Genomic DNA, 24,970 nt, shown 5'->3' on the forward strand with positions numbered 1-24,970 from the left:
TTCCCTTTAACTAAAACCATGTACCTTGCGGCCTATCGGAGATCATTTCTATTGACTTAAAAGCAGTGAATGAATTTTGATTCCACATAAGAACATAATTTGAGTGACTGGTCCTAAATTCCAAGTAATATTGTCCACCTCTTATTTCTAATAGTTAAAAAATCTCTAAAAAAAAAAAAAAAAAAAAAACAAGAGCAGCGCCTTATGAATCCACGTACAAAAGCTCAGTGACAGCCCTACTAAGGCTGCACTTGTTTCCCTGCCAAGTATGAACCATGCTGAACGAAGCCTATGTTTAATGGTTCTATGACTAATGCCAGGCAATTGCTTTGTATTGCACTCGTGAGTGATTAAGGACAATAGGGCCACTGTGAAATAATGGGTTTGTCTGACAGAAAACCAATGCTCCTTAGCTTGAAGAAACAGTGTCATGCTGTAAGTCACTGGCTTTGTCATTCACTCATCTAATAACAAGATTCAGGTTAGCTTTATCTGCCTTGAGGTTCAGAAATCTGTCAGAAAATTGTAGTATTTACTCTGCGCGGTTGAAGACCCCGCTCCGTGTGTTCCGAAAATCAACATATTTATTTATTTTTACCAATTTTGCCAGGAAATTTTGTGTCTGGTCACACAGGGAAATGGAGAACTGCATGGAGCTCATATCACATACAAGTAATACACAACTGTGCTGAGTCCAACAGGGCTAATGAAAAGGAATGGCGAGCCCTATGGCATTGATATGTCCTTCATAGGAGGTTATCCAAGGGATAGGTGATAAATATTTCATCCCCAGTGGCTTCACCAATGATCAGTAGAACAGGGGTCCCAAGCCCACTGTTCCTCCTTACGACATGACCAAGGTGAAGGGCAGTTTGTATGGTGTGCGCCCTGCCACTCCATTTAATGGGTATGTTCCCAATGGATACAACTGATAATTGACAACTGTGGACAGTCCTCTGTGGTAAAATCCCTTTACTAAGAGCTCCTTTCACCACATCCACCAACTTCAACTCTCTGCATTCTTTATTAAGTTCTTCTCACTGATTCTGCCTCAGCAGGAATTTTCTTTCTAGTCCCCACCATTCCTGAGCAATCATTGCAGTTAATTTCAGGACCAAAAAGGCTTATTAGGCTCTCTACTCTCAGGTGAGCGGTTCAAAACAGTCTCAACCAGCCAAGGACCGCCCACCTGACACTCAACAGCCTAAATAGCAAATTGGATGCTGAAATTAAGTGCACTGATTGCTCAGGAGCGGTGGAGTAATCAATGGAGCATTACCTATTGAAGCAAGTATAGAGTTGCGGTTGGTGGAGGTGGTAAAAGGTCCTTATAACAATGAATATTGTAAGTAAAACTTTGTGACTATAAGAGGCATCAGATATATAGTGACATGCTAATGCTAAGTATACATAAAAAGGGTTTCTACAATCCCACTTAACTACTCAATCACTTGCCATTGTTAAAATGCGTTTCTGGCCCCAAACTGATTTTTCATATTGACGACCCATCCACACAAGAGGTCATCAGTACATGATCTGTTCAGGAACCATCCCCATACAGATCAGCTGTTCTAGTAGTCTGTGGGTGCCGGAAGCTACTAGTAGATGGACAACACGTGCTACAACACTCCTATTCATGTAATAGGTGCGGCGTTACAATTCCCCTGAAGCAGTGGAAAGGTCTGCTGCGCTTGTGGACAGGTTATCAATAGGGGCTGGAAAACCCTTTAAAGGGGCTCTATCAGCAAAATTATGCTGTATGAGCTCCACATATGGTGGGATTGCTTCCTCCAGAGCGCTACTGCACATGCTCCGGCGCCATTTTTCTCAATGGCAGTACGCTGGCGTTCTTGAGGCAAGCGATACTGCACACGCGCCGGGTTTGATCCAATCCCACCGGAAGAAGGGGATGATGAAGCCGGGGAAGATCCAGGACCGGAGGGTGTCGCCGAAAAAAGAAGAAAGAAGAGGAAGGCGTGCCAGAGGATGACGTCGGACCGTGCATGACTGTCCATCGTGCACGATAAGTATAATTTGCATATATGTTTTTTTATTTTAAAACGGGGGGGTTTAAAATATCATCATCAGGCTATTCACTCATATGTGGGGCTCATACAGCATAATTTTGCTGATAGAGCCCCTTTAAAGAAACTGACTAACCCAGTGCATAGCTGACAATAGAATTTCGGTTTCCTTCTGACATACCACCAACCCCTGCAGACATGCACACAGGGCAAACTGTGCAAGGGTTCTCAACAGACAAAGGGGAGTAAGCCACAGCCAGACACCCCTGGCAGGTTCTCATCTCTCTTCAAAACAGAGGATTGAGTATTGCGGAAATCCAACATCTGCTGTCAGAGGAAGAGTTGCGACACTACTAGACACATCAGATATTTAGCTGTTCCAACCGAAGTCCGTGGGTTCAGCTGACATCTGACATTTGTCTAATGTGTATGGCCACTTTATGAACTTTCGGTTTTGGTGTTTGCTGTAGCACAGTCTCTAAATAACATTAAAAAATACAAAAAAATACAAAAAAATTGAGGCCTGTTCATGTTCCTGTCTTTGTTCCCAGCCCATTACTAACTATTCCGAGCTGGACTCGTCCAACTAGTAAATTATAAGGCTAAGGTCCCACGAATTGTGCCGCAATTGTGGAAATGCATCGTGTTTTTTTCCGCAGCGCTTTTCACAGAAAGTCCGCTGAGTTTTCCTCCGCTGACTTTCTGTTTCAATTGTACCAATACAGAAAACACTGGCGTGTCCGTAGGTATAATTTACATGCTGCGATTTACAAAAACACTACAATTTTAGAAATCGCAGCAGGTCCACTGCGGACTTTTTTTATGCAATGTGTGGATAGGATTAGTCCGAATCAAATCACAGCATTTTGCAATGTGGGGCCCCTGGTCTTAAGCTGGCCATACATTGTAGACAGATTCTGGCTAATCCCATCCACTTTGCAGGTATAGTAAAATAACGTCATTTTTGCGTTTTATGCTACATGGAAATCTGGCCTAAGACTGTTTTGTACAATGTGACTGCAGACAGGAGCAACTACTAAGGCTGAATATATTAGGTGTGTGGGGGGGGATTTCATAGTGAAATGTACTTGGATGACACCAGAGTGTCATCCATCCCTACTGAATTAAATAGGGGTTTTCATTTTAATGCCATGGAGTACAATAGGATGGGAGCAGACAGGGGGCGTTATTTATAGGTCCAATGTCATAGCTCAGAATCACCCCCCTTGTCTGCTCCTGCCTGACACCGCCCACCTGACAATACAGAGACTAAATAGTGTAAAAGGCACCACAACTAACAGCACTTATTGCTCAGGGATGGTGGGGATATTTTGAAAACAGAGTTTTTATTATAACAGAGCCTTGAAGGCAGCACATACTTGTGTAATGTAAATTACATTAGTGTTGTAAGGCTAGAAGGTTTATTATACAGCTTCTTCCTCAGAGCAGCTCCGTCTTCTGATGTATTGCAGACAGGGCTATGCCCTAGGCTCAGGGGTCACTGAAACACATGCTTCCAGGTGTCAGGTCCTCTGTAATGGTGCCATTAGCGTCTATGACAATGTACTTTCATAACAAAATCTGAATAAGCAAAGAATGGCGTCCAATTTTCTCCAAACATTACAGATATTCCTCACCGTGCTCAGGTCTTTTTTTCATTAAGACCAGAACTACGACACGTTCCTCTGCAGATATGACAAGTAAAACAAAAACATTCTTTTTTTTAAAGCCGTTCTTCTTTTAAGTCTGTCTATAGGAGAAATAATTAAAATCACAAAGTGAAGGAGTGGGAAGCGGCCCACGAGAAATGACAGACTTGGATGCCGAACACCATTTTTAACTTTCTTAAATACCTGTGTAGCTTTGTCCAAACAACTCAATTCAGCAGAATGACTATAATTATCTTAGCAAGCCTGGAAATGCCGCCTTTTCTTCTAGACCAGCAAGCCTGAATTAACGCCGCTACCCAACTTAAGGAGACTAGATTTCACGGAAATGCAGTCAGAAAAAACGAAGAGCGAGATTTCAGCCCTTTATTTTCCAATAATAACCGCTAAAATAAGTGAATTCACAGCAAAAATAAACAATACAGAAAATATACTTTAGGACGGCTACAGTCGCACAATGTTTTTTTTGTTTCAGACAGAAAATCGTTTTGTTGTTTTTTGGCAAAAAATCTGCGTCTGCAATTTCAAAAACGTTCATTACGAGAATGTAAAACAAAATCATAACCCGCCAATAAATTCACAGAATTAGTGTAAAATGCCATTTGTGTTACCCTGAGCGACTGTAATTTTCCTTCCCCAATAGAAAAAAGAGGGAGAAAACAGAAGATCTGCTTGGGCTAGAAAAACCTCAGCGCAAAGTGCAGGCCTGGACAAATCTTTACAGAAACACAGAAAATGCGCACATATGAAAAAATATACTCTCAGTCCTGCTTTGTCTTCCATCTTATATACAACTAAGAAATGTATATTGAAATCTGCTCTGCTATGTCCCTCCTCCATCTCATTGCCCTGTGTCCAGCTGTAGGACAACTGGCTGGAGCAGGAACCATCTTAATATGGTCTGTATGTAAAAGAACAAATATCGGTTGTCTGGGCAAAAATTTTAGATTTTTAATTGGCTGGGGGAGGTGAAAAAAAAGAAAGAAAAATCATACTCACCTTTCCTTGGTGACTCCCATTGGTGCTAGTCCATCCTTGTCTTCCAGCAGAAGACCCCGCCACATGTGACCACTGAGGCCAATCAGCAGCTTCAGCGGAAGGGATCCGGGATGACAAAACTGACAAGGAGTTTCACTTCAAGACCATACTGGAGCAGCAGGACTGGACTGAGATGGGAGGACACCGGGGGCAGGCGAGTATGATTTGATTTGATTTTCAGTATAGGAATAATAAGGACACAAGGTCCGCAGAGGAAAACTCCAGATTTTCTGGGAAAAGTGCCTCAGAAAAGATTGGAAGGATTTCCCCCACAGTCTTTTCTGCAGTGGTTCACAACATGGGGCCTAAGGCTAAGGTCTTACGTTGCAGAAACGCAGATTTTTTTTTAGTAGATGGGGGTTTGTTTTTTTGTTTTTTTTTTGGGGGGGGGGGTCGGGAGCCAAACCTCAAAAGAAATGGGAAATACATAGGAAGTCCTTATACTTCTCCATTCTGCTCCATACACTCCTGGTTTTGGCTCAAAAAACTGAAACAATACCTGCAACAACAACAACAACAACAACAACAACAAAAAAAAGCTGCATTTCAGCAACATGAGGCCTTAGCCTAAAAGGGTTTTCCATTCTCAGGATTTCAGCTGCCCTCTTGTCTCCTCTCACTTGCACTTCCTGGTTTTCAGCTAATTCTTGCATAAAGCTCCTGCTTGCTGTAAACAACACAGTTATTCTGGATTTACATACACAGATGAGAGCGGGTTCACACCTGTGCCCGGTCTCCGCTTTCAGGTTTCCGTCTTCTACCCAAGAAACTGGACAGGAGACAGAAACCGGCAGTCAGTTTTCAAATCCATTCATTTGAATGGGTTTGCAAAGTGTCCGCCCGTGAGCGCCTTCTGGTCTCCGCGGCCAAACCGTTTTTTTTTTTTTTTAACTGGACACAAAGTCGGACATGCAGGACTTTGTGTCAGTTAAAAAAAAAAAAAAGTTTCACCGTGGAGACCAGAAGACGCTCACGGGCGGACACTGACTGCCGGGTTTCCATCTCCTGTCGGCAGAAGACGGAAACCCACAAAGCGGAGACCAGGCGCAGACGTGAACCCGCCCTAACACAGACACTACTAAAGACACTTATCTAGCCTTTATTAGTGCCATATGCAGTGAGAGAATACAGAGGATGAGGAGCTCTCATCCTGACCCGTGAGCAGGACTGTAACCCTGGCAATCAGATATAAACAATGAGGCGAGAAATATAGCAATGTATGGCGTAAACACTCCAGTTAGCTTCAGCTACAAGTCTGAATATGGTCCTGGGGATGGTGTATGTGATACTAAATTTAGGAGCCAGTATTGACACTGGAATTATATAGACTGTAATGCACGGTTAGTGCACTATAACAATGAAAAGCCCAAATGCAGAATCCTTCCATAGGCGCTGTGTACAGCAGTCCGTCATGTGCCTTACCCCAGACATTCAGAACGGTATGCCGTATATATGTACACGCCTGTCAGTACGTGTGAGGCAGAGTCCGTAGCTGGGAGCAGCTTCCCAAGTGAGAGGTGTGTCACATGTGCCCTTTAACAACTCATTTTCCATTTCTTGAGGTGTGCCAGGTCTAACATCCCACTAATAGGCGCTCTGCTAAAAATAATTACTTGCGGATATTTATTTCCTAAATAAGGAGTAGCTGGAAATTAATTAAGTAATGTCAGACAATGGAGGATAATGAAGCCGAGCAGACAGAATCTGGCTCACCGCCAAACAACATATTTTCTTTAATGGATGGGGAAATCCAGAAAAAAGTATATGCAAACAATTACTATGCTTTATATTATAATTGATGCCATAACTTGTTAGCAGTGTAATGAACACCAGTATACAATATACATACACTGCACGCTCAGACGTCTGCAGGCTCCAGTGCTCATACTTACAGACGTCTTCTATGGTTTGCATTCTGGATTGGAGTTCTGTACTATGATCTAGGGGACAACACACCAATCCACTTTATAAGGACCCCTTGCACATGACCGTGGGCTGGGTCAGTGAGCGATCCAGGTTTTCTCAGATGGAATACTAACTCTTTTCTGTCAACCGACGCACACGACCGTGTATTATACGGTTCCATGTGCAGGCAGACAGTCTTGGCCACAAAACTGTCCGGTTTTACAGCCATGCTTCTGTGGCCCACGGAAAACACATAGATGACATGCGTGTGCCGCCTGTGCACCGTCTATGCCGTTCAATCATGACGGTGGCCTGCACATAATAGTATGCAAGGGGCCTAAGGCCTTATTCACACATCCATTTTTCACATGCCTGTGACGTCAGTGTTATTTACTGACAGCACACGAACGTAATGTTTTTCTGGATGTGATGTGACAGGGGTTAATGTTTTTCACATTTCTGAGAAATGAATCATACACATATTCTTGGAAAAAAATTCTATACCTTGTATTGAGTCTGATCAATGAAAAATGGACAGAACACATCTGTATGTTATCCATTTTTTTTTCACTGACCGATAAACTTTAAATGGGCATCCACAATCAGTAAAACAGACCAAAATTGAACATGTCTCCATTTTTATGGACAGTCTGTAAAAAAAAAAAAAAAAAAGAACATGTAAATAATTACAATGAAATTAATGGGGTAGATTTATTACCAGTCTCCATAGCCCTGCATCTGGCAGAGAGAGCATCTCATATGACAAGGCGTACCCATGCCAGACTGTGTACTGGTGGGGGAGGGGGGGATGGTGGAATTCACGTCAGCTCATATCAGTCATACATAAGTTATATGCCAGATTTCAGGTGTAAATGATGTAAGTGCTGTGACCCCTTAGCTATAGTCATGCAGATTCTAAACAGGTGCAAACTTCTCGCACAAGAAACCTGGTGTACAAGGTATATTCTGCCCCAATGTGTCCGTATTTCATTCCCCCCCCCCCCCCCCCCAAAAAATAAAAAAAAATATCAAAGCAAAATGTGTGAATAAGGTCTTATAGGAGCTGGTGGAGATCTGTCTACACAACAAGCTTGTTAAAGGGAGACTGTCAGAAGTAAACTGGTTATATACCTAATCCCTGCACCTTGTAGAGGTGACTTTACAGTTTCCAAATATGTCTCTTCTCCAGCTTTGAGGCGCCATTCCCATGTAAATGGATGCGGTGGGTTGCTTTGGGGGGTATGCGCTAAATAGTTTTAGCTTTGTCCTCAGCTTTAGATTTACAGGCAAAGAACATTTACCTTTATTTGCATATGAATAAAAGAGCAATTTATATTACACAAAGAAATACTTACATCCATCCCTTTAACTGGAAGGTTTTTTTTACGCTCCACACCATTGCATGAGGAAAACTAACAAGGTTGGCATTTATTATTATTCTACTAACCTGGGCTAGTCTACCCCTGCTGACCGGGCCCGGATTGCTCATTATAATGTGGATTCACACAAACTGATCCATGGAAAACTTGTCCGATCCTCTCTGGGGGTCACGTACCTCATTTCCACACAGAGAAGCTCCCATTATGAACGGATGTGACCCTATATGTGCATCACGGGTCTCCGCCGCCCCAAGGACATGCAATGAAAAACTTCCACACGAATTGTAACCAGAACAGTGGAAAGAAAATAGAATGGCCATTGTCACCAATTCCACATGGAGAAGTAGCAGACTGCCCCACTGAATTGGGAGAACTCTAGTGAGGATCTGCAGCACATGATGTGCACATCTATGGCAGAAGTCAGAGTTACACCCTTAGATCTGTACCATGGGTTCTTCTCTAAATACACAATGGATGTGCCATAGACCAATCTGTGTCATGTGAACATACCTCTAGTTTAGTACGCTGCAGTTCCTTATCATGCAAGGTTGTCTACATAAATGAACATCGCGCTTTTTACTCTTTGCTGCAACATTAAGGCTTTTAAGAGATCTTAAGAGCTCTAGCTATATAAGTATGCAGGTAAACATGGCTGTCCTTAAACACCCCGCAGTCAGTCTACCAGATACAGACGGCATTGTACAGCCTGCGGGGAGCTGCTTCATCTCAGCCTCAATGCTTCAGGAAACAACCACAATTCTACCTACACTTCACTTTTAACCCCACGTATTGCTTTTAGGCAGGTACCTGTGGTTTGGCGGCACCGCACAGTCAGATAATATGGCACAGTTAACCATTTCGGGTATGTTCACGTCACATTGTTCCTGTCCGTGCGGCGGATACTTTTGAAAAGACAAAACAGCTACAAAAAAAATGTGTAAAAGTGAAAAAAAAGTGGGCAAATTTGCTTCTGTTTTCTCTGCTCTCTGTTGCTGTGTATTCAGATTAGCACCATTTTTTCTGTCATCCAACGAAAGGAATATAAGGCAATGTAAGGTTTTCTACACAAATGTTTTTAGTGAATCCACTAAGAGGATACTAAAACCTGATGTGAACAGACTCTAAGGGTAAGTTCACACGGGGTTTTTTGGTCAGGATTTTGACGCCGTATTCGCCTCAAAATCCTGACCAAAAAAGACGGCTCCCACTGAAATCAATGGGAGCCACTCAGGTCTTTTTTTCAGGAGCCATTTGTTCTCGCTCCCGGAAAAAAAGAAGTGACCTGCTCATTCTTCAGGCCGATTCACCTCACGACATCTGCCTGAAGACACTCCCTCCCCCCAACTAGGCCCATTCATTTGGGCCTAATCCAGAGCACTGCACCGGCATCCAGTCGCAGCTACCCGTATTTTGGTCTGGAACCTCAGGCGGCCTCCACCTCAGGTTCCGGGCCAAAAAACCCTGTGTGAACTTACCCTAAAGCCACATATTGCTAAAAAGATGCTTTTTGGTGCCAAAGTCGACAATGGAAGTATAAGAGCTTCCTATATATGTCCTATTCCTTCTGAAACCTCCCTCGGCTTTTGCTCAAAAAAAAAAAAAAAATCTGAACAAAAAAGGCAGCTTTTCTGCAATGTGTGGCCTCAGCCTAAGAAGCTTTTCCAATTTTTCTCTTCTGCCAAACAGTTCTGTTCAGTTTTTTTTAGACCATGTTCACATTTATGCCAGAGACTCAGACAACATCCTTGATATCAGGACATTGTTGAAGCTTCTGTTATGGACGGAGGCCACAGTGCTTATGTGAAAATAACCTTCGCTGGGTCTATCCCATTAAAGGGATACTACCATATTAAAGTGTAAGTGAACTTCTATTTATTTTTTCCTAACTCAATAGTGCAGGTGAAGGAGAAATATACTCACCAATCACATAAAAACATCCTTTACTCTTCCATCACAGAACAGAGATTGGCGTCACAAATTGGCGGCGGCCGTTTCGCATCCTCAAACCTTGCTACACCAACCTAATAAGTGCTGCCTGGCACCGCGGGCTATGTACAAATCATGGTGTATAAACCTATAACCCCACAACACCTCCTTGATATTTAGGGTGTTTTTTAGGTTTAGGTGTTTTTAGCGGCTGTTAGAGGAGGGGTGAAGTCAGGTGGCGTTTATTATGTCCGTGAACTGATGCTGCCCCATAGAAAGGCAGAGTGGTTTCCAAGTGACATAGCATCCCTATCTTGCTATGCTATTTAATGTGAGGGAAGAATAATGGAGTTTGTATGTGATCAGTCAGGGCCACCACTTCTTCCCTTTTTGCATGAATCTATTTTTTGGCGGAGCACGGCCAATTCCTCCTTATCATACAATCCACTGGACTATGGCCTCCTAGGTATGAAATGTACTAAATGGTGAATATCAGGGAGTAGCGCCTTGCACTATACTTTACTAAAGAAAAGTGTTCGTATCTTTAAAGGGGTGAAGACTTCACGGCCGGTGGGGGTCTCATCACACAAATGACCCTGCTGGCATCCTTCATATAATAACTTACTATATATTGCTGAGATAAGCGAAATCCTCCTATCACTATTACGGCTCTGCATTTTTACTTGCATTAACATATTTTGTGTACTTTGTACATTTGATCAATGTTCGTCATTTTCATGCTTAATGTGAATAAAAACAGCATTTGCAATAGCAACCTGGGTCATAAAAAACACCAGTAAACAAACAGCCAAAGACAATACTGCTTGTCCGCAAACTTGTAACAATATCCATGTTGGAAAAACATCATGGAAGCAGTATTGTTTTGGATGTGGCTTGTTTGACTTCCTATAACCTTAGAAACTCCCACAAAAAACATATTTTTTCATTATTTCTTAGGATGAGAACATCCCGTTCTGCCATAACACTCATACATTACATTTCAGGGCTTCATCCCTTTTTGGATACTGACACCATACAGATGGATACTATATTCTTCTGGAAAGATCTGAGCTGCACTTTTCCATTGCGCTAGGGTTACACTTGTGCTTGGTATCCGTCCGCTTATAAACAGTTTAAAAAAAAAAAAAAGTTTGGTACAAAAATGATGTAAAAATGGATGTACCAGGAACAAGACTTATCCCCAATGCACAGGAAAGGACATAGTGTCTGACCAGGAAGGGTACACAGTCCCCCAAATGAATGGAGTGGTGGTGAATATCTGGTGCTGCACTACTTCGCACAAGCAACAGAAATTGGGGGGAAGGGGGACTTAGGACACCTGTTCTTATGATGGGCAGGAGGTATGCTGGCACCCCTATAGAAAAGACATGTATACCCTGTTCACAGAATACACAGTACGCTTTATCAAGGTACAAGTTAAATAGTGTATACAGGTGACAAAGTCTGTGTTTATAGAGGACCGATCCCCAGGTCCTATAACCTCTGATAGGTGCTTTTTGGTGTTTTGTATACCCAAATGTATTCAGCTATTCCAAAGATATAAGCCTTATAGTGTTGATACAAATTAGGGTATAGTAGCCAAGTGGGCAGAAACACTACATGACATACAACACCAACCCACAGAGAAACCACAGTGTTACCTCCCACTCAGGGGCTTGGAGGCTTTTCAGACCTTATGACCCCTGCACTTTAAGCACAGCATCAGGCATATGGTAACCACTATATTAAAAAGAAGTTCCAGCAATTCTGTGAATTACAGACCTTTTAACACCTCGACCAATTCTAGTTCTTGATATCTGTTACTAGTTATTACTCCACCGATTCCAGCACCGTTGGAATTTTCTCTCTAGTCCCCACCATTCCTGAGCAATAATCAGTTGCAGTTAGTTTTGGTGCCTGATGTGCTATCTAAGCTCTGTAACGTCCAGTGGGCGGTGTCAGGCAGGGGTGTGTGATTCAGAGCTCCAATCAGAGGCAGCCAGTGTCAGAGCTCAGAACCACACCCTTCTCTGCTCCTGCCTGACACCGCCCACTTGACAGTAAGGAGCCTTAACAGAATGGAGGGGACTGGAAAAAAAATTCCCACTGGTGACAGGTCCTCTATAGAGGTGCCCATACACACTCAAACACCGTAAGCCACATCCACCAGCTTGACATCAAATGTGTATAGGGGAGTTAGGAGAAGTCCTGCTAGATTTCAACAGGTCAATCCTTTGTTCTCATCGGAGATAACCGGCCAATAGCGTTATCTGGCATTGGTTTATTTGGTTTCTTCTACTGCAACATTTGCACGGTTGGCCAAACTGAGGATACATCTGTATGGGGGAGTTAAAGGAAAAGCCGACAGGTGAACGAATGCTTAACTAAAAATACAATCCTTGATTCTTCATATATATATATATATATATAAAAAAAAGTGGATGCGGCCATATTGAGAAGATTCCAGTGTAGCAGAAAAAAAAAAACAATCAAGTGTGCATGAAAAGAGTTGTCCAACAAGTAAGGTTATTCTTCACAAAAAGCTCATAAGGGGCTAAAAAAGCATAAAAATACAAGAAACCAATACTCACCAATCCCATCCCAACACCTTCCGGGTCCCCTGCTGGTCTCTTGACAAGCAGGAAGAGTTGCTCCATCATTGGCCGCAGTAACGCCCCTCCAATGGTTTCCTGTCTGTCATGAGGGACTAGCAAGGGACCCAAGAAGAACTGTAAAGGAACTGTCGGGAGATCAATGAAGTGTTTATTGCTCTTTGTAAAGCATATTGCCTGCTGGACAACCCCTTTATGTCATGGTCATTTATTAACCACAACCCTCAGGACTACTAACCCGACTCACCCACCTTATTAAACATGGTCCTATCTGTAAGAGCTCAGTAAGAACTATTCTTCCTATTAGGAGGCGAGCCAAGTCATACAAGATATGGAATCATATTAGACTCCAAACATGGCAAGAAAAACAGAGCTGAATGTCAAGTCAACTTACAAACTTGTGTGATAAAATTCCTTCACGAGGAGCGCGGCCAAGAAATGCTGCTCCATCAGTCAGGGAAATGCTTCAGATCAAGTCTGAACACAGAGATCCTCGCTGTCTGAAGTCTCCGAGCGCACAAATACAAAACTTACAGTACAAGCAGATAACGCCGACATGTTTGATCCGTGGCGAGACGCTAGTCCATGCAGATATCAAGTGTGTGCATGAAATGAAAGCTTATGAAAAAAATTCTGAGTATTCATAAAGGAATTCTGATGGAGGAGAAAAATGTAGCTGAAAGCACAAAGTCCGTCCTATGGACAAGAAGCCTTCTGACTGCTCCTAATACTCAGCTATACAGAAGCGACATTTAGTATTTGATATCTGTACACACCAAATGACTCCAAAAAAGGGGCAAAAGATACCAAAAACTTTGAAAAGGCCATCAATATCAGGTTGTCGGGGGTCTGATACCCGGTACCTCTGCCGATCAGCTATTCTCAGAGAACACAGCCAAATAGCTTTGTTCTCATTGTAGTGGCTGTGCTGAGTTTGGGTATGTTCACACAGTAGAATTTGGCGCAGGTTTCGTAAAATCAGTGCCAAGTTACATCCGGAATCTGCCTTACATTGCTCTCAATGGGCGGCAAAACATGCATCCACTACTTAGGCCAAGTCATCTGAGCCTAACCAGCGGGCGAACGTGGTGGTAGAAAGCTGAAGGGGTAGAAGTAGAAGAGGAGTTTTAGGAGGAGGTCTGCTTATTGACTCTAGGGCACATTCACATGTAAGAAGAAGAAAAAGGGCACAGATTTCTAGCCAGGTAGGCAGAGTCTGTTGCAGATTTCCCCAATATAATAAAAATTCACATTCTGCAATACATGTCAGCATTCAGAAAAGGCCTTAAGTATGTGAGTGGGACATGCAGATTTTCATCCCCGTGCCCGATTCAGTAACCTGCAAGCTCCGATCTACAGCAGACTTGGGTTTATTAGGCACATACATCAGTAGCCTGCAATCCGCGGCTGCAGTAGTCCAATGTCTGCAACTTTCATGGCCAGCTTGGATTTGCAGTTTAGGAACATTTGCAAAGCCAGTGATGTAAATGTATAAAAGCTATGCATTATTTATAGTACGCTGCCTGGCAAAAGCTTCGGGCTTGTACACGGCACTAAGAAAATGTAAATGTGCAAGATCTTTATCCCTGTAATGATTTTATAGGGGCTTTATGTAAACTTCAGCTACAAACCTGCGCTCTCTGCATAAATTCCATCAGGTATTTGTCTGAATACCAATAAAGAATGGAGGGTTGTTGGCAACAACTGGTTGTCAGGGATAGCCAACAGGGGGAGGGGAGGAGAAGCCATAAGTGATCATGGAGAGACAGACTTGTAGTCTCTGTGCTTGGCTTGGTGACCGCAGCCACATGGGAGCTTGTGGGACTAAGAGAAAGCAGTCTGGAGTTCAGAGACCTTACAAGAGATAGACCGCACACAATAGTACATAGAGAGGATGGAGAGCAATGGCTGGAGGTTCACAAGTCAATGTGCCTAGTCCACGTTCTAGAAACATGGGCCAGAACAATAAGGCTTGTTTGCATAAATATTGCAGACGATATTGTTAGATAATTTATATGAAAGGAAGCTGTATATCTGCAATGCATTACAAGTAACAAGAGTAGGAAAAGAAATTACAATCAATATAGAATACTGAAACATGTCCTCCTACAAGGAAGGGGATAGAGAACATATCCAGGAGCAGGCAGCTACACAAACACATTCTCAAAGAGCCCAGAGATTCCCAGCAAGCTTAAGCACTACGTCAGAGGAGCGACCAGGGAAGACCTGCTTGTATGGACGGAGGCTGCTGCTGTTCTTTGTCATATGCTGCTCCTCTGTGAGATTACTGATCCTGGAAACAAAGCGCAACCTCCAGGAGCAATGACACATGGGATTCTGGCGTCCCTAATGACTAGGCCCAATCTGCTTCTAAAGGCTAACTGTATAGTATATATATATATATATATATATATATATATAAAGAAATAGACAAATGTAATCCAAACCAATAATAGGGTTTCTCATATTTGCTTTGTATATTTCACACAGAGCAGCCACGGCATGGCCAAAAATTGTGGCAACATTCAGACAGCCAATGTAAAACCTGTGCCGATCTGAGGTAACACTTTCTAAGAGCGGGTTCACATCTGCGCCCGGTCTCCGCTTTGTGGGTTTCCGTCTTCTGCCGACAGGAGACGGAAACCTGGCAGTCAGTGTCCGCCCGTGAGCGTCTTCTGATTCGCCTCCTTTCCAGTTTCTCGGGCAGAAGACGGAAACCTGAAAGCGGAGACCGGGCGCAGGTGTGTACCCGTCCTAACAAGTGTAATATAGGTCCTTTGTTTGCACCCATATTATGGACATGACACCAAAGAGGCCCGATGTAACACGGGTGGCCAGTTTGTTCTCTTTTCTATTCTTGTGAAAGAGGCATTCGTGTCCATACAAACAGGTCAAAAACACGGCAGAATTTCCATTTGGATTTGTGTGTAGAAGAGTAGATAGGATTTTACCATATTATCCAGGCAGAAAAACGTGCAGGGGAAATAGACAATTTTATTGTCCATTTATACTGTCGTTTCTACATTTGTAATGCGATACGTGAATCCTGGAACAAACTAAAATGTAACAGGTGGTATTTATTGCGTATTGGATGGAAAATCCACTGAGTAGCTTGTGTATATGTGGACATGACTGAAGAGCGCATCACACTCTCTGCCGGTATATACATAACTAGACAGGTTTGCTGGTCTGCACAGTCGTATAAGAATCTGTAATAGCAGTCAAACACCCCACTTTTCCAAAAACAGATAAAACCAAGAAAAGAAGAATATACTGTATGTTACAAAGCAGCTGAGACTTCTTCAAGCGTTGACCACATTTGTGGTCTGTGGCCTTGTAGTCATGTGTGTCGCTGCCTACCATAGTGTTAGATCCTTGTCACAGCTATATCCTAGTAACAAAACAAGGCCAGACTATCAGGTCTATCCATACACTGCTCCATTTTCCTCCTAAATATCAAACAGCCCAACAACATTAGGTTCACATCATACATACTAAACTTGTCCTCAAAATGACATTAGCCGGTATATATCCTCGGCTGAGACATGTCAGTAATACACCTATTACACACTGCTACCAATAAGTATGTGGACACCTGTGGTAGAATACAAAACAACATTTATTCATATTAAATAGTAGAGCCTCCATTAGCGGCAATTACATCCTCAGCCCTCCGGGGGCATGCTTTCCACAAGTCCTTGTATGACGGCTAGTGGTATTTTATTCCATTCGGCTTGGAGAAGACAGGTAAGTTCTTTCACCAATTCTGGACGGCTGCAGTTTCGGGGGTCTGCCAACTCGGGGCACATTCCAACAATCACCGTTCACCTTCCACTTCGTAATCACATAGGCCACTGTCGATTTTGGGTAATTCAGTTCGCTTGCTATGTTCCTTAAGGATCAAAACATTTCTGTGATATCCCACAATTACCCCTTTCTCGAAATCGGACAACTCTGTGCTTCGTGGCATCTTGCGTGCGACTAATACCAATGCTGTTTCCAACATGATATTTAACGGCGGGAAGCGTGACGTACATCACGACCACAGATATCTTCATTTGCATGGGGGTCCAAATACTTCTTGGTAGACAGTGTATAAGGCAATGGTACAGAGTAGTACGCTGTGGTTTACCATAGTAGCGTTCAAATGATGAACGCCACTATACGGTATCTGTCATAGGTGTCCATTTAACATGCTGAGAAAAATACGAACAGCAGAAACACTGTGATTTCCAATGTCAATTATACCTAAGGAAACGCAGGCGGTTTCCCTACAGGTATAATGGAAGCAGGAAAACTATGTGGACTTTCTGTGAAAAGCACAAGAGGAAAAATGGTGATGCGTTGCCGCCGCGGTTTTTCCCACAGCGCTTTTTGGCTGCGGCTGCTACATGGGGCCTTAGCCTTAATGGCAGCATCTGCATACAGCTGATACACATGCCGTAGAACAATACTATGATACAAGATCCCAAATGTTTTCGACGTCTCAGCTGGCAATATCCCTAGGCTGAGTCTTACCATAGAAACTAAAGATTCACTTAACTACAAACATTAGAAATAAATGACAGCGCTCAGTAACTACTGACATGCGTCATTTCTGGTAGGACAAACTCATCAGAATGCAATGGCTACTTATATTAAGAGTTGCCTAAAAGCTGACTAGTTATCCATAGTAATACACCACAGCATGTGAACAGACTCTAAAATTGTTAATATTTTCTATTTTTTTGGAATGTTTGATAAAGTTCACACGACCCTATAAGATTACGTGTAAGCGGATATGAGGTAACAAAGTGAACTGACAATAAGGATCCTACATTGAGGTGAAAAGCCCTTTCTCAGGATAAGGCAGCACAAATCCTTGAGCCGCCATTGCTTTGCTTCAGGACAAAACTGAGAAGAGCTTCAACAGATGTCACTAAAAGTACGGACAGATGTCCCAAGCTGCTCCGGCCATGTGATCCCTGTGTAAGGATCCTTAACATGCCTCCAATTTCCTATGAAGACACACCAAGTATTTTCTCTCATGGATACATACAGTAACTGTGAGAAAGAACCATATCCTGCGACTATACAAGGCCTTGCCGAAGAATTTATATACATTACGGCACTACATAGGGTGGTGGCAGTGGCGATTTATTATAATAGGATATTCCTATCTCATAACGTAAAGGCATATTGCCATGAATTTATAATGGGAAAAGGTCTGACCCACGGAACTGATCCAGCACGGCAAATACTTCATCTATTAGCTTACGCTAGGGTCACACTAGTAATAGACTTCTAAAACAGCAGCAATACACCGAACCCACTGACTATAATGGGGCTCGTCCTTTTAAAAACTGAAAACCAGACTTTCAGATGGGCACTGCGACAGTTTACAATGGAGACTCTGGCACAAATGTGAATGTTGCTTGACTTATATAGCGCCAATATATACTGCAGCACTGTACAGACACTATCAGAGCTCACAATTTACATTCCTCTTCAAGTATGTCTTTATTAGAGTGTGAGGGGAAAGCCACGGAAACACATTGAGGACATAAAAACTCCTTGGCTATAGTGGACTCCAATCCTGTATGGCCGCAGTGCTAACCACTGAGCCACCTTGCTGCCTTAGGGTAAGTTCAGACGGGGTTTTTTGGACTGGAAACTGAGGCGGAGGCCGCCTCAGGTTCCGGTCCAAGAACCGGGTAGCTGCGACTGAAAGCCGATGCACTGCCCCAGCATCCAGCCGCGCACTCCGCTCCGGATTAGCCCAATGAATGGGCCTAGTCCGGAGGAGGGAGTCTCTTCAGGCTGAATCGTGAGGCGAAACGGCCTGAAGAATGAGCACCTCGCTTCTTTTTCCGGGAGCCGGAACAAGCCAGCTCCTGGAAAAAACTCCTGAGTGGCTCCCAATGATTTTAATGGGAGCCGTCTTTTAGGTCAGGATTTTGAGGCGAACATGGCCTCAAAATCCTGACCAAAAATCTCTGTGTGAACTTAGTCTTCCTCACAGTTTTTTCCTGCACAGCGGCCGGCGACAGCTTCATACTCAGGATCGGTGGGAAGCCCAGAGATTGAATCCCACCAACAATAAAGCACATATAACAATATTTTATCACTTTAGGCGAATAACTCTTAAAACGGCAGTGCTAGGAAATGTTTGTAGAGCTGCTTCTATGGAAACCCAGAACGGCCGTATCCAAGAGTTATATTATGTGCAGGACCCGGCTTTGCACTTACATCAGGCTCTTATTAAAGAAACTACAGTAGGGACAACTTGCTTTCTCCTAGTCAGACGTTGCTGACGCTACTCTCAAGTCTGTCCAGAAAGAGGTAAGACAACATGGCTACCTCCTGGGATACAGGGAAGTTACTGTATTTCTCCACACTGATTCCACTGTAAAAAAGTACAATGCAAATATATATTTTCTAACTTTCAATCTGAAGAATCCTCTACAAGTAACCACCATTTAGGAATCCTTCTCCTAAAGATCAACACCGGTAAATAAGACAAGCATGAGTGTACAACTTGGCAGCGACACTCGTATGTGTCGGCATCCATTCCAACAACAGCGCTCGTGTTTCTATTCCCATGTCAGAGCACCGTGTGTACTCGGCTCGCGTTTCACCCTTTACCCTGCATTAACATTTATTACTACAAATACCTTCCTTACTTTAACACCTTTGGTGGATCTACCACTGTATAGAAGATTTCTAAATCTGTTAAAAACACGTCAGCAGAAGAACTGCAATGCACCAGAAGCCATAGGATGTCTGATGGGAGTCCCTGACACATCGTGCGGGAAGTATTAAAGGGGTTTCAGGGCTTTATCAATGGAGGACCTCTCCTTAGGACAGATCACCAACTGAAGATCCAGGGGGCCCACGCCCAGGACACCACGGGGCCCACGCCCAGGACACTTCAAAGGACATGTCAGATCATCACATTCATCAAAGTACCAGTTTGCAGCTCAGTCTCAGTCAAGTGAATGGGGCTGGGATATCAAGCACAACCAATATACAAAATATGGTGCTGTAGTCGGATTTCTGTGAAGAGTCTGGAGTACACACCCAAATGCCAGCAGGGATCCTAGGTGCCGGACACTTGCCAATCATTAACCTAAAGATAAGTCATCAGTTTATAAGCCTAGAAAACCCCTTCAGGCTAATGCCACACAAAGCGGGCCGTAGCAATAAAATGGCCCGGGAAAAAACGCGACGAATTCACAGAAAGTCACCAGAGTTTCCCTCCGCGGACTTTCTGATTCAATTATACCTGTAGGGAAACCATCAGCGTTTCTATAGGTATAATTGACATTCCCCAAATATGCAACATTTTTGCCACATGGGGCCCCGGCCTTAGGGCGTTATTCACTTTCTAATCTTAATAGCCTAACCTTAGGATAGACTGCCAAAATGAGATCTGTAAGGGTCCGACCCCAGCTACTTCGGGACAACGTGGCTACTGCTATCCATGCTGCTCACTTGCCATACAAGCTGTAGTGTCGGCTTTAGGTTATGTTGCACTGTCCCATAGGCGTCAATGGGTCGGCACTGCATTACCTAAAGCAGATAGAGTATACACGGCATGTAAACATTACAGAGAGCCACGCTGTTGTGAAGCAGCTGATCTGTACAACTCAATGATGATATGCAGAAAGGATGAAGAACGTAGACCCATGTCTAATGGTTCAAATGACTATTACCAGAGGACTTACTACTATTAGGAGTGACAGCAGATACATGGCTACTCCCCTCACCATCACAATATATGGACATGTATAGTATGACTGGTCAGGAGGGGTGCCGTATTGTGAACATTACTTTAAGCACTGCTTATCAGTCATACAAGACAAGTATGTGTACAGATATAACAGGTCACAGAGCTGCCGGACAGGTAACTCTCTTACTACTATAATTGGTGCACACATTACATAAGCACCCTGCTTTCTATAGGTACCGCCTATACTCACATGTCCTTAGCACGAGTACAAGTCATGTATAAGACTCAAGTAATTGCTCTTATCTGTAAACACTTAAAGGACTCATACAGGAAAATAAAGCTTACCAATGATTCCCTGCACTAGATAAGCTATCTTACTAATACTGTATATACCCAGCAATCTCACTCCTTCGCTTCCCCTGCTCGGTCTCTACTCTTTCTTATGGACATGCAATAGGAGCAGAGACAAGTCGGTGACATCACAAAAAGACAGAGGGTCTCCATGGGGAACCTACTTATGTACAATACAGGGAATGCACTGGGAAACTTTAACATAACTCCTTCAAGCACAAGATCTTTACCGGGAAACCTTATGTCACACTCAAGAGTCACCGCTACAAGTAAAGATGGGTGTAGAGATTGGGACCTCTGACAGTTCATGTGCGCTATAGGACAAGGCTGGTAAGAGGGCAGTCAGTTTCATAAAGAAGTACTCCGGTGTATTACCCCCCTGCCCCCTTAGTACATCTTGCAGTACAGGCAGTTTCCTTACAGGGCCCTTCACTTCTAATACTGTTGCAATGGTGCCCAGTTCCTTCCCCACACCACTTCCTGCTCCCACCCCAACACAACAGGAAATAGCCGGGAATATCCACTTAGTCAATGACTAACCTAAGCGGTCACATGATCTACATGCTAGTATTACTGCTGAGACTAGTGACCGGCTGCAATGGTCACATGTATGGGCAGCAAGTCATAGCTGCAACAAGAGACCAACAGGGATCACTGGGGCTCACTGGATTTCATAGGCGGTTTGGTTGGATATTTCACAATATTTCCTGCACAGTGCCTGTGGGTGCAGAACAAAAAATGCTAGCTTAAAGGGAATGCCTAACTTATTTCTAAAAAAATAAATAAATCTTGACAGCTACATATGGGGTAAAATATCAGAAGATGCACATAACCTGCTATAGTGGCAGTGACACTGTATCGGTGACTGGCTGCAGTACATACTGACACCGCAATTCAGCTCTGCTTATCTATAGCCAGAAGTCCTTCTTATACTATGGATGAGGCCTGCAGTTTCAGGACAGTCACACTGCTCAGTCCCAGGGGCTCTGTGTGCAGTTTCAGGACAGTCACACTGCTCAGTCCCAGGGGCTCTGTGTTTTAGGTCCACCTATAAGGTAAATCCCCATTACATGGATGATGAGCCCTAATAATAGACAGCAGAACAAAAGCTTTAAATGTTTAAATGCAATGAAAAATATAAAATATAAGCATTGCCAAAACTATAGATCAATATACTATGTGTGTTATCTGGTCCTGATCCGGCAGCACACAGGACCAGCATTTGTTTCTGTAGCTGGCACACAAGCCCTGAAGTACATGGGCCAAAGAGACGCATCACAAACATCACAACTATTTCTGGAATTGGAGCACTGGATGTATCACACAGACAGGGAACAAGATGACATAAGCGCCGAGCAGGTAACACTACAATTACTCGTGTGCACTACAACCCTCATCGTGTCAGGTACACTGCATTTACTGGTATGACTACAACCCTCATAATCTTAAGAGTAGGGATCACTGCAATTTATGGTGTGGACTACAACCCTCATAATGCCAAGAGTAGGGATCACTGCAATTACTGATACGAACTACAACTCTCATAATGCCAAGAGTAGGGATCAATGCAATTACTGATATGGACTACAACTCTCATAATGCCAAGAGTAGGGATCAATGCAATTACTGATATGGACTACAACTCTCAATGCCAAGAGTAGGGATCAATGCAATTACTGATATGGACTAGAACCCTCATAATGCCAAGAGTAGGGATCACTGCAATTACTGATATGGACTACAACCCTCATAATGCCAAGAGTAGGGATCACTGCAATTACTGATACGACTACAACGCTCATAATGCCAAGAGTAGGGATCACTGCAATTTATGGTGTGGACTACAACTCTCATAGTGTCAGGAGCGAATATCATTTGTATTACTGGTGCGGCCTACAACCCTCATAGTACAAGGCAGGTATGAATACTATGTTATATTGTGTATATCTATCATGTGCAGATGCGGCCAGGCTTCCCCAGTACGAGGCCTCTACTCTATGGTGACTTGGGATCAGCAGGCCCCAACCTGGCGCAGCCATACAGATCATTCTTCGCCTTTCCTACAGAGTGAACGTTGCTATTTGATAGGTTGTTCAGTTTGCTTACAATTGTCCGAATTCCATATACCGCCATCATGTGGTGTCAACAACTTTCATGTGATCTGATGATGTCATGTAAGTAAATGCAAAAGGAACAGCAACATTACACGGATGTCGGGTAGTGACCCTCAAACTGTCACATGACACTTTCCATTCCACTGTCACTGTCAGACCGCACATAATAAACATGGAGACATAATGATTTGTGCCAATTGACCATCTATAATACATTCCTAGGATGGCAACCATTACATGCCAGCGCCTGCTAAGTACCACCACATGGCACTAGTCACCCAACTCCTACCCAGGGCCAGAAAAGTAAAGTTGTAACACTCAGAAGTCTCCTGTGTGACAGCGGCGGCAGCAACCCGAGTACATGTCCTATACTTGGTGCCCACCACAGGTAGCCCTGGCAGCCCAGGTACATGTCCTACACTTGGTGCCCACCACAGGTAGCCCTGGCAGCCCAGGTACATGTCCTATACTTGGTGCCCACCACAGGTAGCCCTGGCAGCCCAGGTACATGTCCTATACTTGGTGCCCACCACAGGTAGCCCTGGCGGCCCAGGTACATGTCCTATACATGGTGCCCACCAAAGTAGCCCTGGCAGCCCAGGTACATGTCCTATACTTGGTGCCCACCACAGGTAGGCCCTGGCAGCCCAGGTACATGTCCTATACATGGTGCCCACCACAGGTAGCCCTGGCAGCCCGAGTACATGTCCTATACTTGGTGCCCACCACAGGTAGCCCTGGCAGCCCGAGTACATGTCCTATACTTGGTGCCCACCACAGGTAGCCCTGGCAGCCCAGGTACATGTCCTATACTTGGTGCCCACCACAGGTAGCCCTGGCAGCCCAGGTACATGTCCTATACTTGGTGCCCACCACAGGTAGCCCTGGCAGCCCAGGTACATGTCCTATACTTGGTGCCCACCACAGGTAGCCCTGGCGGCCCAGGTACATGTCCTATACATGGTGCCCACCACAGGTAGCCCTGGCAGCCCAGGTACATGTCCTATACTTGGTGCCCACCACAGGTAGCCCTGGCAGCCCAGGTACATGTCCTATACTTGGTGCCCACCACAGGTAGCCCTGGCGGCCCAGGTACATGTCCTATACATGGTGCCCACCACAGGTAGCCCTGGCAGCCCAGGTACATGTCCTATACATGGTGCCCACCACAGGTAGCCCTGGCAGCCCGAGTACATGTCCTATACATGGTGCCCACCACAGGTAGCCCTGGCAGCCCAGGTACACGTCCTATACATGATGCCCACCACAGGTAGCCCTGGCAGCCCGAGTACACGTCCTATACATGGTGCCCACCACAGGTAGCCCTGGCAGCCCGAGTACATGTCCTATACTTGGTGCCCACCACAGGTAGCCCTGGCACAGGCCGCTCCTCACTGGGGCACAACCATGACCCTATACTATTACCTATACTAGCACCTTGACACTGATAGCCAGAGATCCCCCCATTCAGGCTGTCTCTTGCAGTCTCTTGCAGTCTCTCAGGCTGTCTCACTCTATCCTGGCACTGGCCGCTCTCCTCACAGCTGTGAGCCCGGCTGGCACCGCGTCATGCCCCTTCCCCATGGCTGTATTTACCTTGTATACATCTCCATACGTGCCACTGCCAATCCTCTGGATGAGCTCGAAATCCTCCTGCGGATTCCTCCGGGACAGGTCGCAGCCTGTGCTCATTGTGACCGCCCGGGGGTCCCCGGACCCCGCTGACTCTCACAGGCCGGCGCAGGGCAGCGGGTCTCCGTCCACAGCGGGAACAACAACCGGGTTTGGCCTCAGAGTCCTCTCACTCCACAAGACGTAAATACGTACAGGAGGCAGAAGAATTCAAGCTTAGATCCCACAACATGGCTCCCGAGCCGGGCCTGTGCGCAGGCGCAGTGCGGGGGCAGAGGCCTGTGCCAGGGGTGGGGAGAGAGGAAGACCGAGAGGAGGGCACCGGGTATACAGAGCGGGAGCTCAAGCGGAGACAGCGGGGCATGGGCTGGTCAGGACAGGGCAATGTATAGTGGGCACAGCTGAGGGACATATATATATATAAATAAATATATATATATATATATATATATATATATATATATATATTACATACCTGGCTTCAAGTACGTATAGAAGGTAACTCAATAACATCACCTTATATACATGTATGTGTGTGCTACATAAACAGCTAATATATATATATATATATATATATGTTATATATTGATATATACATGTGGGTATATTAT

At 44.3% G+C, this 24,970-nt stretch overlaps 1 protein-coding gene across 6 annotated transcripts in view; it reads right to left on the reverse strand.

Annotated features, from left to right (window-relative positions):
- MAP4K3 (mitogen-activated protein kinase kinase kinase kinase 3) overlaps nucleotides 1-24,606 on the reverse strand; it is a 182,024-nt gene extending 157,418 nt beyond the window's left edge. For all 6 annotated transcript variants that reach the window (XM_075267539.1, XM_075267537.1, XM_075267538.1 and 3 more), the window contains exon 1: nucleotides 24,324-24,606. In XM_075267539.1, the coding sequence (XP_075123640.1) occupies nucleotides 24,324-24,419 (96 nt within the window). In that variant the 5' untranslated portion in view covers nucleotides 24,420-24,606. The remainder of the gene's footprint in view (nucleotides 1-24,323) is intronic.
- Between the last annotated feature and the right edge of the window lie 364 nt (nucleotides 24,607-24,970).

The sequence above is a fragment of the Leptodactylus fuscus genome, chromosome 3 (genome assembly GCF_031893055.1).
Source record: "Leptodactylus fuscus isolate aLepFus1 chromosome 3, aLepFus1.hap2, whole genome shotgun sequence".
In the NCBI taxonomy this organism is placed as follows: domain Eukaryota; kingdom Metazoa; phylum Chordata; class Amphibia; order Anura; family Leptodactylidae; genus Leptodactylus; species Leptodactylus fuscus.